Source organism: Dermochelys coriacea, chromosome 6 (assembly GCF_009764565.3).
Source record: "Dermochelys coriacea isolate rDerCor1 chromosome 6, rDerCor1.pri.v4, whole genome shotgun sequence".
Classification (NCBI taxonomy): Eukaryota; Metazoa; Chordata; order Testudines; family Dermochelyidae; genus Dermochelys; species Dermochelys coriacea.
The window spans coordinates 86,316,698-86,332,678 of record NC_050073.1 but is presented as its reverse complement, the minus strand read 5'-3'; the positions used below and the strand labels follow the sequence as shown (position 1 = coordinate 86,332,678).

At 46.9% G+C, this 15,981-nt stretch overlaps 1 protein-coding gene across 22 annotated transcripts in view; it reads right to left on the bottom strand.

The window, feature by feature from the left end:
* TTLL5 (tubulin tyrosine ligase like 5) overlaps positions 1 to 15,981 on the bottom strand; it is a 224,711-nt gene that overhangs the window by 195,573 nt on the left and 13,157 nt on the right. For all 22 annotated transcript variants that reach the window (XR_006281938.1, XM_043516209.1, XM_043516200.1 and 19 more), the window contains 3 exons: positions 15,733 to 15,815; positions 13,447 to 13,516; positions 13,024 to 13,108 (listed from right to left, as the gene is read on the bottom strand). Coding sequence is in view for 21 of the 22 variants with exons in the window: in XM_043516209.1 (XP_043372144.1) it covers positions 13,024 to 13,108; positions 13,447 to 13,516; positions 15,733 to 15,815 (238 nt within the window). In the remaining variant the exon portion in view is untranslated. The remainder of the gene's footprint in view (positions 1 to 13,023; positions 13,109 to 13,446; positions 13,517 to 15,732; positions 15,816 to 15,981) is intronic.

The following is a 15,981-nucleotide window of genomic DNA, read 5'->3' as shown; positions in this document are numbered from 1 at the left end:
TTGCCAACTTCTTAATCGCACAAAACTGGACATCCTTGCCCAGCTCATTCCATTCCCCTGTCCCTCCATCGCTCGCTCTCCCCCAACCTCACTCACTTTCACCAGGCTGGGGCAGGGGTGTAGGAGGGGATGAGGGGTGTGGGATGCAGGAGGGGACTCAGGGTTGGGTGCAGAGTGCAGGCCCAGCCGGGCAGTACTTACCTCAGGCAGCTCCCAGTTGGCAGCACAGCAAGGCTAAGGCAGACTCCCTGCCTGCCCTGGCTTCACATTGCGCCTGGAAGTCCAACTCCTAGGTGCAGGAGCCAGAGGGCTCTGTGCGTTGCCTGCCCCAACAGACACCAGCCCCGCATCTCCCATTGGCCATGGTTCTTGGCAATGGGAGCTGTGGAGCCGGCGCTCGGTCAAAAACTGGACACCTGGGAACCCTTGTCTCAGCCAGTTGCCATGAGCTGCTGCTAAACCAGGACAGAGAGACATCAACATGATGCCCTGAGAAAGCTGCTCCATGGGCTAAGAACTGGTGGAAAGAAGTTACAAATATTTTCACCCTTACACAGTACAAAGGCTGCAGCCCCAAAGTGCAGCTAGGGAGCTCTTTCCCCTACAGAATGGGAACACAACACTGGTCCTGGGTCTTGCTTCTGTTCCTGTCCCTGCTCCTCAATCACACCAGTTATCTCCACAGCAAAACAAGCAGTGGAGCAGTACACCAAGTAGGTGCAGCAGTAGAAGTTGAGCTGTTAACCCCATTAGCACATTGGTGCAGGTGACACTATATGGCGGAGTTCCTTTGCCAAAAGCCAGATGAATCTATTCAAATGCTCTTAGCGCAATAGAATAATAGGAAAAGCCAAAATGCAAGAAATGCAAAAACTGGGGCAGAACTTTGAGAGACCAACAGGTGCAGGAAATAGGGTCTCTTGTGAAAAGATGCAGGAACAAGCTAACACATGGGTTTCAAACTTGCATCCTACCATTAAGAGTATTTTGCACCTTTGCTGGGTTGTGGGTATAACAACATCTGCAGTAAAGAGACACTAACCTAAGACTAGTCCAGCTCCTTTTCTGACAATTCAACACATGGAGCCTGCTGGAAAGGGAATAGGGTAATGCAATCTTAGCCAGTTGCCTTTTGCAGCCCCTTCCATGCATAAGGCATCTGCTGATGCCCAAGAGGAACCCAAAAGAGTGGGGATAGGAGGAAGGGAGAAAGATGCAAGAAGAAAAACACCACAGTAGAGTAAGCAAAAGGAGAGAAAATAAAGAGCAGAGTCCAATGGGTAGAGCAAGATGGTCTGATAGCTCCTTTCCTTTAAGGCTCTCCAAGTGCCAAAGGCGGAAGGAGAGAAGAGAAGAAACGGAGGTCACACAGTTAGACTTAGTGGGACCCCTCAGTCTTCTTACTGCCCAATGGTGAAATGCTAAAGTAACAATCACTATAGCATAAGCAGTTACTGTGTAAGGGCCATTTTCTGCTTTATTATTCTTTGACAAGATTTCTCCTGAGCTTCAGCAGAGCTGCTACTGTTATCTGTGGGCGTATACAGCTCTAACTGTGGAGTCCCAGCCCACGAACACCTATTAAGAACCAAACCCTATCATCACAGTGCCTCTCTAATTCCCATGGGAGCTGTATGGATGTAGCCAAGGGCATCATCTGGCCCTGCTTCAACAACATTATTTGGCTTCCCTACCCAAACACCACACAGACAGCATGAAACTAGGCCTCATCTCTTTTTTTACATGATGGGGACACTCAGGCACAATCAGGGAAGTGAGCTGCCCAAGAAACTCAGCAAATGGCTAAACAGGCAGTAGAATCCAAGCCACCCAACTCAGAATACTATGCTTTTACCACAAGACCAGCCTGCCTCTCTATAAGCTCAAAACCCTAGTCTAACGTAAGAGAAGTGATGAGTCAGTGGCGATAACCCTAGCTTGACCCCCAAGTGGATGCGCTTGTCCATGGCCGCTTTGCTGGATGGAGGTGCCTGGGAAAGGATCATGAGAATGATCCCCAGCCATCCATTGCAGGAATTCATTATGATCCCCAAACAGCCAGGGCCTGCTAGGCAGTGGTTACTAGGGGCGTGGGGGACTGGGCTGCTGCAGCAGGCTCTGGCCACAGCACATCCTGTGAGGTAATGTGAATTCCTTGGCTCGCAGGGAGCACCTGAATTCTTTGGAAACCACAGGAATCCAGCAGAGAAAAGGTAAATATCCCAGCGGAGCCAGTGCTAATTAGCAAGCAGGGCTACTGAAGGAGGGGGCACTGCAGACTCTGGAGTTCAGTGAGCTCAGATGGCAGGAAGGCAGCCCGCTGTCAGACATTATGAAGCTCAGCTGCCAGCTCAGACATTACTGGAACTCTCGTGTCATTCTAAAGTACACATTCACCTCCCCCTCAGCTACTGCTCCTTGGGCCCTTCACAAGCACATTTGGTTTTCAGCTCAATTTGTTGCTTTACAAAAAAATTTCTCAATTTCAGTGAAAGTCAGGCTACAAAGTTCCTGCTGGGCTGGAACCCTTCCAGTGGTTCGGGACCAGAAATAGAGCTGACCAAAAAAAAACCCCAGAAAATTCAGGTAGTAAAGACATTTAAAACAAAACTGAAAAGAAAAACCAGACATTTTTCTAGAATACCAAAAACAATCATTGTGCATCAACACCCCCTGATGGTCACAGCAGCAAGGCACACATTTCCCAAAGCCACCATGCAGGATGGGGGCACAAACACAAACGGGAAGTCCCTGAAAAAGATTCAGGTTCATTTCCATTTCATAATAAGCTAGACAGAGGGAAAAACTGGGAGGAACAGAATGAAACCCCCACTTTGCAAGCTATGGGCAGTAGAAACCATTCAAATCCTAACTGTGTCCCCCGCCCTGCCCCGCATTCCAAGCACAAGGCTCTCTGGTTGAAGGGAGGTCAAAGACAGAAAACAAAAACAAAATTAAGACAGCCAGACAATTTCACAGCAGATCAGAGGAGACATGTACCTGCTAGTACATGGCTATGCAATCCCCTGGGATACAATGAGGCATTCAAAATCAGTTTGATGCCTCTTTGAATACCCTCCCCATGGTTATCTTTTTGGTCTTGTCTAGACTAAGATTTAAAGGTGTGTATTTGAACATATTAGCTAACATAATTCAGAAGTCTACAGCAGACCTAGGCTCCCCAAAGCTCTAACTATCCAAGATTGGAAGTCTTGCTAGAAGATATGCTCTAGCTCATCCAGAAGTCATGGGCTTGATGCAGAAATCACTGGGTGAATTTCTATGTCAGTGTTATACAGGAGATTAGACTAGATCATAATGATCCCTTTGGTCTTAAATCTTAATCCTGATCAGTTTAGCACATATTAAAAGCAATGTGCTTTGACTACATTAGGTTTTTAAAATATATCAGCTAACGTGTTTTAATGATATACCTTTAAATCAAATCTGGACAAGACCTTAAGGAACAGCATGGCATACCCCTGACTGTTTCACACTAGAGAAGCCCTGTTCTTGTTTCAGGCTCCAACAGAGAACTGAAAGACCATCACCAATTCAAAATGATTGGTAAGCTCTCCTTCATAGAAGGGGCACAGGACTGAGATAGTGCACTACTATGGATTAGGAACATTGACAGAATTGGGAGCTGGGCAAGACCAGAATAGCAGGGGGTACTACAAGTCAAGATAAGATGCTCTGAATCTTACTGACAGAGCTGTTTGATGCTGTTAGTCCTGGTGCTGCTCTGAAAGCTGGATTCTCAGCTTCGATGGCCTACGGTTACACCCCACAAAAAACTTCCTCTGAGGAAAGAGCAAACCACAAAAGTGCCTCCTCTTGGGTCTGGCACCTCACATCAGGGCACCCTGAATTCTGCCCAACACACTTCTCAAAGCAAGAAAACCCAGGACTTCAAACAGTGGAAATGGATCAGCTGCATTCAGAACTTCTGAGAAGGTTCAAAAGCCTGAATAACCCAAAAAGCTTCATCATTGGATCTCTGCTTCCTCACTGCTGCCCGAGGGAGCTTTCCTATGTATGTTTCCCTCTATTCGACACTGGTGAGGCCTCATCTGGAGTACTGTGTCCAGTTTTGGGCCCCACACTACAGGAAGGATGTGGATAAATTGGAAAGAGTACAGCGAAGGGCAACAAAAATGATTAGGGGTCTAGAGCACATGACTTATGAGGAGAGGCTGAGGGAGCTGGGATTGTTTAGTCTGCAGAAGAGAAGAATGAGGGGGGATTTGATAGCTGCTTTCAACTACCTGAAAGGGGGTTTCAAAGAGGATGGCTCTAGACTGTTCTCAATGGTAGCAGATGACAGAACGAGGAGTAATGGTCTCAAGTTGCAATGGGGGAGGTTTAGATTGGATATTAGGAAAAACTTTTTCACTAAGAGGGTGGTGAAACACTGGAATGCGTTACCTAGGGAGGTGGTAGAATCTCCTTCCTTAGAGGTTTTTAAGGTCAGGCTTGACAAAGCCCTGGCTGGGATGATTTAACTGGGACTTGGTCCTGCTTTGAGCAGGGGGTTGGACTAGATGACCTTCTGGGGTCCCTTCCAACCCTGATATTCTATGATTCTATGATTCTATGCCCCACCTCCTGCCATTCCACATAGATGGGAACACACAGCAATGCAGCATCAGAGCCTAAACCTATTTCCTCTGTTCCAGAACCTCACTTCCAAACCTAGATCGCCTCATGTCAAGTCAGGGTGTACTCTGGAAGCCAGACACAGGGAGGTTTCTACTCAGGCAAACAGGCATCAGCTGATGCATGCTATTTAGTCCCTCCTCAAGTCAAGAAAAGTAATGTCCTATGGAGCCTCCACATGTTCTATTATCAGTAACTCTTCTCTGCCAAGAGGCATCAGCTCTACTGAATGAGCCAGGCACCAGCCACTGGGGCTCCCTGAGGCATGGCATGAGCTGCAGACTGGCTTTCAATGGGATATAGCAGAAGCTGGCAAGGGAACAAATACAGGTAAATACAGAAGTCACATTTTGGAGACGAGCCAGGTTTTGGGAAAACTGCAGAATACAAGTACAATGTCATTGCTCTGGTCAGCAAGGAAGGTCCCTAAACCTGGCCTCCACATGCACAAAGCCCTCACCCCTACTACATCTATGCCACGTCCACTGTGCCACAGTATGCTTTCACCGCATATCACTCCCTGGACCTCCCAGGAGCCCCACCACACCCTGTTTCCACTCCTAAACACTGCAGCTTCTACAATGGGGGAGGAAAAGCAGCCTCCAGTCACAGCCACAAGTGTTGAATCCTTCTCCTTCACAGTCTGAGGTTGTCCCAGCCTTAGTCAAAGTATCAATAGTCTGTAAGCCCTTAAAGGGGTCTCTCTAGGCATTTATACTACACCAGAGAGACAAACAAGAACCTGGAGCTCCAGGATCCTCTGTGTCCAGGCACACAAATCCAGGGCAAGAGGAAAATCACTACAAGACACTGAAAACAACAAAGGTTGCTAGTGCCACCTGGAGGCCACACATAGCAGGAAATATCTAATCTCACATTCCCCCACCCTTAACCCCCATTATATGACTGATACCGTTTCTGTTCCATCCAATTGCTAGATATACCCTAGGGGATTGCCATCACCTGCTGCACCTACTCAGCAGCCCCGGAGATTTGGGGGGGGGGGCGATGAGTCATTAAGGAAGCTGATAGAAGTAGGCTTATTCTTGTCATTTAAAAGTACTCCCTATAAATCCCGCTGTGAGCTATCAACTGTGGGGCAGCAGCAGAGCTATGGGTCACTACCAGGGGTCAGGCTAGTTCCCTGACCTAGGGTGACACACCCAGGGATGTGCTTCTGATTTTACCTTTGGCACCAATTCCATAATCAGGTATCCTGTAGCTGGTGGAACTGTGTCTACAAGAGACCTGGCCTTTGACAGTAGCATACAGACACTCCACAATGCCCCACAGCAGACAGACTGGCTTCCACTTACATTAGCACCGTCTCAAAAAGAATACAAGGTGTGGATGTGGGAGCAGAGAAAGTACAGTTGCTTACCCTACAGTAACTAGTTAAAGATGTGCTTTCGGCACAGATTCCACTCTTGGTGCCCATGCACCACATGTGCTTGAGTTAGATTTTTTTTTGGTCAGTGGTGTCCATCTGGTGGTCATGTCTGTGCCCTTGCAACCTCCCCATCTGAGGGCACAAATAGCTGAATGGACCCAACTGCCTCAATTCTTCACCAATACAAAAGCCCACATTGATAGAACTCCCCAGTAGCAGATGAGGGCGAGTTGTGAAATCTATGTGGACAACACATCTCAAAGAGCCACAGTTGCTGTGGGATAAGTAGCCATTCTTTGACCAATTGCCAACAGATTCCACTCAGTGACTAACAAGCAGCTGCCTATTTGCTTAGGGGCAGGTAGGTGTCCTGTTTGAATAGTGACTGCAGGACAATCCTACCAAAATTGGCATTCAGTCTGGAGACCCATACTAGATCAAGTATGGGAATATTACTCAAACAAGCAATTTAAACTATCTGAGCCCTAGTGAAAAGAGCTCGGATATGGCCTAGCTAACTCACAGCAAGTTCTTACATTGCAAGACCCACTTGGACAACCTCTGAGTAGATAAAGGTCACCCTTTGATTTTGTCAGCAAATACAACAAGTAGCGTGTACGTGTTGCCAAATGACTTTGTTCTATCCAAATAGAAAGACAATACCTTCATTATATCTAGCGTGTGAAGCTTTGCTTTACTCCAGGTTAGAGCAAGGCTTAAGGAAGAATAAAGAGGTGAACAGATACATAGAACTCAGACAACATTGGATAGAAATAGAGTAAGGTCTAAGGAGAACCCTGTCCTTGCGATATACTTCATACAGGGGAGCTGACATACGAGCCTCAATCTCCCCATCTCTCCTAGCTGAGGTAATGTCAATGAAAACCATTTTCCTAGCAGCCAGCTGTTAAAAAGGAGCAGGTTGCTAAAGACTCAGAGGGGATACATTAACCCTGCCAGTGCCATATTAAGGTCCCATGGAGGACAGGGCTCTCAAACAGTGGGGAAAAAACATGCACGAGAACCTTCAGTAACAGTTACTGGCGATGGGGGGAAAACAGTATGGCCAAAGATAGGAGAGCAATTTGCAGATACTGCTGTCAGATTGACTCTTATGGAGCTGATGGAAAGTCCAGATAGCAATTCTGGACTAGCTGCTAGCCCTGAAGTAAAGACTAGTGCAGTCAGGGAGAAAGCTGGTGCCGAGAAGCTCATATAGAAAAATATACAGCTATATATATTGTAAGGTGAAATGTGGGGGGTATGCAAGAAATCAGATTCCTGAAAGGGGTAGTCTCAAAAGGTTGAGAGTCACTGATATAGGGCATTGCTGTGGTGTTGAATCAGCAATTCAAGTGCTGATGGACATTAAGAAGGGATAGAAAAAGCTGCATGCCAGGGAGATTGCCCTGACCTCTGAAATGTGTGTGTGTGCAGACTTGCTATCTAAGGAGACCACAGTCCTTGACTTTTCAATGGCTCAGGAGGAACCCTTCCTGAGTGAAGGCATGTTACCAGCATCTTCGTAGGAAGAGACAGATAATGGAACTCCACTGCATATCTAAAGTGGTTCTGTTCATCATTTGACATTTCTTGTGGGACCATGACCATCATGTCCATGCGGTGTCTGCTGGAGATAGGGTGACGAGACAGCAAGTGTGAAAAATCAGGATGGGGGGAGGGGGGAAAAACAGGAGCCTATATAAGAAAAACCCAAAAATTGGGGCTGTCCCTATAAAATCAGGACATCTGGTCGCCCTAGTGATCTCAGCCACTTCCTGCCTAGATCAATGCTGTAGTCTGGCATACTGTGTGATTATAAGTGTAAATGGTTATGTGCCCTAGAAGCCTCAGACATTCTCATTTGTGGTGTTGGGTGGGCTAAAACTGATTGGGGGGGGTCTCATTGTATGAAATCTTTCCTATGGAAGATAAGCCCTCACTAATTTGGAGTCTAACAGACCATAGACTTCACCTGAGCAGTTTGAATCTGAGGATTTCACTCTGTTCATTTTGAAACCTGGAAAGATACAGAATTTCAGGATTGTCTGTGCTAAGTCACCTGGTGTGGTGATCTTCCTTGAATAAAGGCATACCTGGATTCTTGTCTCCTTAGATGAACTGCCACTAATGACAGGCATTTAGTGAAAACCCTTAGAGCTGTAGAGTGGCCAAAAGGTCAGAACTCTGTATTGGTAATGGGATGTTCCCATCAGGAATCGCAGGGTTTTTTGTGAACCAGATATATGGAGATATGAAAATAGGCATGCTGCAGGTTGAAAGATATAAACTATTCCATAAAATCTAAATGCCTTTCATTAAAAGTCAGGGTCTACCATTTTGCATCTGAAATAGTATGCAATGGGGTTGAGACAAAGATCAAGGGGGAGCAGGGGCTCTACAGCCTCTTTTCTTCTTTAGGATTCAGAAGTAGGAATAAAATCACTTGCTCCTGAACTCCAAGGGTAGTTCCTCCCTGGCTCCTGCTCCCCGTTGTAAGAGATAATCTACCTCAACACTCTCTTACAAGAGGTGTCCCTGGAAAGAGACCAGAAGGGGAGAAGAGGGTTGAAAGAGACTGAAGATGCATGGGACATCTCTTCCTTATGAAGGAGCCAGTGGTCCAAAGTAATTCCAGCCCAAGCTTCTTAAAAAATATGTGGTTGCCAAGGATGGTAAAGGGGAGTGGGGTGGCTGGGGGTGTAAAATGTATCTTGTGGTGGTCCAACCAGGCTCCTAATGAATGGGCAGCAGGTCTAGCACCATCAAAGCCCCAGACTTCAGGACAGTGAGTTGGAGCAAATGGGTTACCAATAATGAAATCTCTACATCAGGGGTCAGCAACCTGCAGCACACGAGCTGATTTTTACAGGCACACTGCTGCCAGCCAGGGTCCTGGCTGCTACCCCCACTCAGCCCGCTGCCAGCCTGGGTGAACCCCAGGCCAGCACTGGGCTGAGTGGGACTGGCGGCCAGGACCCCGGTTGAGCAGGGCTGGAGGATGGAACTCCATACCAGCAGTGGGTTGAGCTGCTCAGCCTGCCGCCAAGCTGGGGTTCTGTCCGCCAGTGAAGTGTATTAAATTTCCTCCTGCAAGTAGCACATTCCTACAGGAGCACCAGGACTGGCAGCCGTAAGTAGTACGCCATAAGTAGCACATTCCTATGGGGAGAAATTTAATACACTACACCAGGGCAGGGAAAGCTGTGCCTCCCCAAACAGCCAGCCCACTTCCTACCCCCTCATAATCCCTGATCCATCCAACACACACCCCTGTTCCTTGTCCCCTGACCACCCTGTCCCAAGACACCCTGCCCCCTAACTGCACTCCTCAGAACTCTCCACCCATCCAACCCCCAATGCTCCTTGTCTCCTGACTGCCCCTTCCCAGGACCACCCCATCCCATCCAAGCCCTCCTGCTCCCTGTCCCTGACCCCATCCACACCCCCGACAGGCCCCCTCAGACTTCCATATCTATTCAATCACCCCTGTTCCCATCCCCTTGCAAGTCCTGATGCTCTGAGCGGCATGGTAGCTGTAATTAGTACATTCCTATGGGGAGCAATTTAATACACTACACTTGGCCCTGTTCAGCCCACTGACGGTCTGGAGTTCTTAAAATATATTCTCTCACCCTTTTGATAAGGGGTGAGAGTATAATGTAATTGTATTACACTACAATTAGCTTAAGAAGCTTGTTTGTATATTACAGTAATCATTAAATGTATAATGTTAATACATAGGCTTGATGAAACAAAGTTGTACTTATGTGCCTGTGCTTAATGTGGGTTTTTGATGATTTACATTCTAAAAATCTCACGTGTCGCACACCGAGAAAGGCCATCTCACACCCCCTAGGGGGTGCATGCACCCCAGGTTAAGAACCACTGTACTAAACTGATAAGCATTTTAATTTAGTTTTAAATGAAGCTTCTTAAACATTTTAAAAACCTTGTTTACTTTACATACAATAGTTTAGTTACATAATATAGACTTTAGAGAAAGACCTTCTAAAAACGTTAAAATGTATTATTGGCAAGCAAAACCTTAAATTAGAGTGAATAAATGAAGACTCGGCATACCACTTCTGAAAGGTTGCTGACCCCTGCTCTACATCTTTCTTGGAGGCTCAGACAATCATGGAGATTGGCAATAATACTGCATTGAGAAACACTTCCTGAGGTATGGCTGTTGCTTGCATTGCTTTCTTTTAAGGCAGTGGTTCTCAACCTGGGTGCATGCAGAGGTTTTCCAGGGAGTACAACTCCTCTAGATATTCGCCTAGTTTAACAGGCTACATAGAAAGCACTAGCAAAGTCAGTACAAACTAAAATTTCATGTAGTAGTCTGGAAACGTTGAGAACCATTGTTTTAGGGGATGGGACAGAGCGCTGAAGATCAGAGTTGCCTGGAATTCTTCAAAGTATGTAGTGCCTCATCAGTGCCACTGCTAAATAGATAGCTTCCTTCAAATGGGAGGGCCTCAATTATTGCCTGGACCTCCCTTGGGATCCCCAAGGGCTGAAGCAATGATGACCTCTTCATGGTTATTGATGTGGCCATTATTTGCCCCTCTTATCAGATAGATTTAGTGCAGCCTGTAGAGATGTTTAGCAGTTAACTGGCCATCAGCCATAAGAGATTGTGGTTCCTCCTGATGCTTCTTGGGTAGTTTATCCATCAAATTGGATAGCTGTCCAAATTCAAATCTTATTGTGGGAGTAGTGCTTGGTAGTTTGCTTCCTTCATTTGTAGGCTTTCAACCAACAAGGTTGATCTTTTGTGAGATCATCTCACATGCGTATTTTGGAGAATTTACTGTTTTGCTCTCTCTGATACAGCTTGTACCACAAGAGTGCCAGGTATGGGATGCTAATCAAAATATTCAGAGGCCTGATATCATCAGTCTGCTTTCCTGAAGTTAGTAGACAGAAGTTGGTGTGTGCCACATCCATCTGGCATGTTACAGCAGACCATTGCTGACTGGTACAGCCAACTTTCCTCAAGTCTATCCAAGAGGATACTTAGTCCTGCCTCAGAGCAGGAGACTTGATTATGATCTATTGAGATTCCTTCCAGTCCTACATTTCTATTATTCTCTTCTACAGTCTCTACAGGGTGTCAGCCATCTGTTTTATCACATCCTGGAAGACAGAATTAATCCTCCTAGGCCAGTGTAAGTAGGTTTACTGCCTCATCAGGGTAGGACAACATTGGAGCTGGGATTTGATGCTCCTGTTCAGGAGAATGCTGTTCTTTTCCATTGTTCTCCTCCTCTTGACTCCCCAGCAGCCCTAGAACTCAATTCACCTGTGGAAGCTGAATTTGTCTCTTCAGTGATGGAGACCTAGCTCTGGATACAGTGGGGAATGCTGGCTTTCAGGAATAGGGCTGAATATCCCCAGGGATCCAGTATGATCTGGGAAGGTAGGAGAGTACATCAACGATACCAGGACAGGTGCTCCCTATGACTGTGTGTTCTAGCTCCTCTAAGTGAATAATATCTAGATTTTTCTCCTGGACTTCCCCTGAGCTATCCAGAAGGGAGACTGAATATGAGGGGATGATTTCACAATACATTTTAGGGAAGAGGAGAAGGAATATACCTCCTCTAGCAGAAGAATTCTGTCAGAAGTACCCTGCCTATGAACCAGGGAGGTTTGCACAGAGGTCTCTTCCCTAGCCAAACATGGAGGTTCTAAAGTCAGGGGTGGGGCGGGGGTTAATTACCTCCTTGAATCTCTTAACATTGGGCTCAGTACTGTACATGTATAAGTGCCAGATACTGAAGTACACTGTGCTGGGGCCAGTACTAGAGAGTACATTCCTAAGCCTTAGATGGTACCACCTGAGCTGTCTTAAAAATCAGCACTGAGGTACCATCAAGTGTCTTATCCAACTTATGTCAACTGAAGAAAAGCAAGTCATAACTACTCACCTTCCCTGACACCAGCAGGAGGCCCAACCTGTGTCTGGCATCATCTCTGGAACAATGCTCCTTCCTGCCTCTACCAGACAACAATGCTGTTGTACTGGTGGACAAATAAGGCCTTTCAGAGGAAGCGGCCTAGGAGTGAGCTCACCAAGGCACCGAGGAAGATTGACAGACCCACACATTGAGGCTTCTCCAAAAGATATTTCAGAGTCTGAGGAAGCCTGCATGGACTTCTCCAGCAGGAAATGCTTCAGTCTCACCTCATTCACTCACTGTCTGGGTGCACCTGGAGAAGTAACCACCATGGAACAACATTCCATAATGTGTCCTTCCGTAAGGCATATCGGGCACTGACAGCATCCATCGCTGATCAACAGTCACACAAGGGACAGGTCTTAAACCTTGGTGACTTTAGCCTTTGCCATGATCTAAATGCCCCTATATGGGGTAGGCATTAAGAGCAGCTGGGGGGGGAGAAATTAAGCTTAAAATGACAAAAATCAACATTTGTTTTTTTAAAATATACATGTACCTATGCCAACTGGCAAAAGGAAACAACTAATTCTCACTCACTAATGAGCTAATCCTAAAAATCAAAGGTGAATCAGACTGCTCAAGAGAAGCAGACAGTGCTGGGGCTCCACGGATAGCAAGAAGGAACTGAGATATGATAGAGTCCACTTTGCCTGGGGGTAGTTGGGGGAAGGGTATCTAGGGACCAGGCATGGCCCAACTGACACTAGCCAAAAAGAATCTGATCAAGTGCATGGGATGCAGGTGCACCAAAAATGGAATCTGTGTGGACAATCATTCCAAGAATTTGCTTTATCAAGGTTTTTCCCCTCCCATAACCATGGGTCATCAAAATCAATCACTTCCCCTTCGGGCACATCACCACTAAATACCTACAACTAAAACTTTGAGGCGCTTCTTCTCTGCCAGGCCTCTGAATGAAAGATGAACAGGGCAAGGGTAGGGAGACTCTTGATCCTAGAGCTTCAGGTTCAACTGCTTTGAGGGAAAGGGTGTGCATCCTACCTGGCTAGTCCTTCCTCGTAGAGGTAGACAACAAGTGGATCATAGGACGTCACCAGTACATACAGGCGCACATCGAATTTGAAGTCTGGAAGAGGATTAGCAGGAATCAGTGACCACAAATACTTCAAGAGCCTCCATACTCTGCATCCAGCTGAGGGGGGAGCAGCAGACTCTTCTGAGGGTGATGGAGGTGTAAGACAGACAGCAGAGTCTATCAGCTTCTGCTGACTTGAGATGTTCAGAGCTTCCCCAACAGGGAAGGTCCCTGGGTTTGAGGAATCTCTCCCCTCCCGCCCCATAGGTAAATCTCTCCAGCACCCTAGAACCATCAAAGAAGGTATGGCAGCCCAAATAGCTACCCATAGCTGCTGAGACAATCTGGTCAGGAAATTCAGAGGAAGAAATCAATTCCTACACACTCACCATCTATGAGCAGGGGGTTGTTGATGTAGCGGGACACCAGGATATTCTCTTCCAGGGAAATCTGGTTTGGCTACAGAACAAGATACAGCATCAGTCCAAAAGTGAGGAAACCATGAATCCAAGGGCTGACTTTACCAAAAGCCTTTCCATTCTAAAGTCATTCTGTGCCATTACCGCTGCTGCTAGGGAAAAGGCTGGCCAGTAAGAGGTATTTAGGGTAATTAAACCCTGATCAGAAGCTTAAGCAGGGTGTTATTACATTTCCAAAGAACCTGCCATCCCAGAGATCCCAAAGTGCTTTATACATTATATATAAATTTAAAACCACACACATAAGTGTCCTCCTGAATTGGTCTCAATAGCTGTTTAACCGCTCCACAGCAATTACGCACAACAAGTTAGGGGCTGGAAGTCTTGGAAGTGAGAGTCACATCGACTTCCTACTACTCTGATGTTAGGTATATTGACCAAGCACAGGATTGGGGGCTTACTTTCTTCTCAGGCATCCAGGACTGGCTATTGGTGGAGGCAGATCCAGAATAGAAGGACTAAATCCTGGGCCAAGATCTTAATTTTGAGGGTCTCCAGCATATGGAAGGAGCAGAGCCAAGAGTAGGGGAGATGACCTCCTCACACCTTCCATCTCTGTGGCCAGATCCAGGGCTGTTATCCAACTACTCACCCTGCCTAGCTAAGCTCCCCTTATCCCAGTGTCAGACAGCAGTGAGGCTGCTGTACTGACATGGGAGCTCAGGATAGGAAGCTCCATTATAGCTCTATGACAAATACACATCAAAGCCCTGGGCGACCAGATACACTCTTCAGCATCACAGGCACAGGTTCCACTGATTGGGGAGGGAAGCTGTGCAACTTGCAGGCAGCAGCAACCTCTTCAGGAGACTTTTACTCTTCACTGTCTGTAAATCCCTTTCTGCCCCTTCCCACTAAAAATGGTTTAGACTGGTTAACAGATTCTTGTCCCAGTTTGTGAAGGAGCCAACTCTAATCCACCTCCCTGTCTTTCACTCACTTGTGTCCAGAGATCCACATTTCCCTTGGCCTGAGCAGGAGCAATCTAGGCTAACTAAAGGGTCAGAGAGCTCAGGCTCTTTTGGTATGTCTCAAAAATGGCAGCCTGTTTTACTCTGGATCAGAGAAATAGTTGAGGATTTTTTTTTTTTTTTTTTTTTAAAAACCACTTTCCATGAATAGATTCTAGAAAACACACTGTGTGGAGGTCACACTAAGAAAAGTGAAGTCTTTGGCCCAAACCAGCTGACATACTACTGGAATAGATATACAAAGAGATCCCAGGAGGGCCCTTTCCTCAGTTCATGGCTACCTGCCCATCACTTGAGCATGCACTCCCTCTCCTTCAAACAAAGAGCAAAGCGGAGTGCAGCTCTGGAAAGAGTTACTTCATGCACTTGGCTAGCTGCTCCCTTATTCCATGGGAAAGGATCCAGGTAGAGGAGAGATGAGGCAACCTGGCCCCTTTACTGCAGGGACAGAGGAGGGAGTAAGTGAACACAAAGTGACTCAGCAACCAGCTTGGTAGTATGCCAGGAACATGCCTGTTAGTCCCTCAGGCTTGGAATCCCCTCAACCCCTCAGCTCCAGTTGAGACTCAACTGCCACTAGTGAGAAACTGATTCTCTGCACAGCATGCAAAGGGCAAGGCAACTACTACAGCCAGCACACTGTGCTCAGAGCATCAGCCCTCAGGAGAGGCCTGGCACCATTGGCACCATGAATCCCAGAGCCCTCTGTGTCCAGAACACAGAACAAAGGCCTCCCCCTGCCACTGGGGGATTTCACTTGGCTGAAAGTTATTCAACTAATTGGGCGACCAAACAGCCATGGGAGAAGACAACTCAGGGCCAGTGAAGGCAATGATGAATATGGGATCCAGCTCTCCACGTCAGACAGCCTGGGATCTGCACTCAGCTTTCTGGGAGTCTTCCCCAAGGCAGCCTGTACCATTAGGAAAACCCAGGATGCAGCTGCACAGCTATTCATATTGCATCAGGGACAGTCTTCTGGTTACTGCTGCATCTGAGATTTAAAAGGTATATGCTGCAGAACATGAATCATGGAAAAACAGGATGCTGTGGGGCATGCCAGCTGCTTGGGGGTACTGATCACCTACCAGGTACATAATGGTGCTGAAACTGACAGCAGTGCCACCTGCTGGTGAGATTACCATGGCACTTGCTAAAGGTGACAGTGGGAGGGAATGGAATGCAGCATCATCTGGGGAAGGTCAGCATTCTGCTGAACACTTACATTGTTGATCAGGTAGACGCCTCGCCCCCTGGAAGAGGCCACAGGTTTTACTATCCAGGGACCCCTGTCCTTTGCATAAGAACCTAGTCAAGAGAGAAGCATGAATCTGAAATGTCTTCCAACTTTTTGCAACGGCTGCCAGGGCGTTCCCCACAGTAGGAACTCTTACAGGGCTTCTAACAGTTCTAGCAGGAATGTGGACAATTCCTTCACTTTTTCCTGCTTTTCCCTATAACGTCAGAAAGCCCC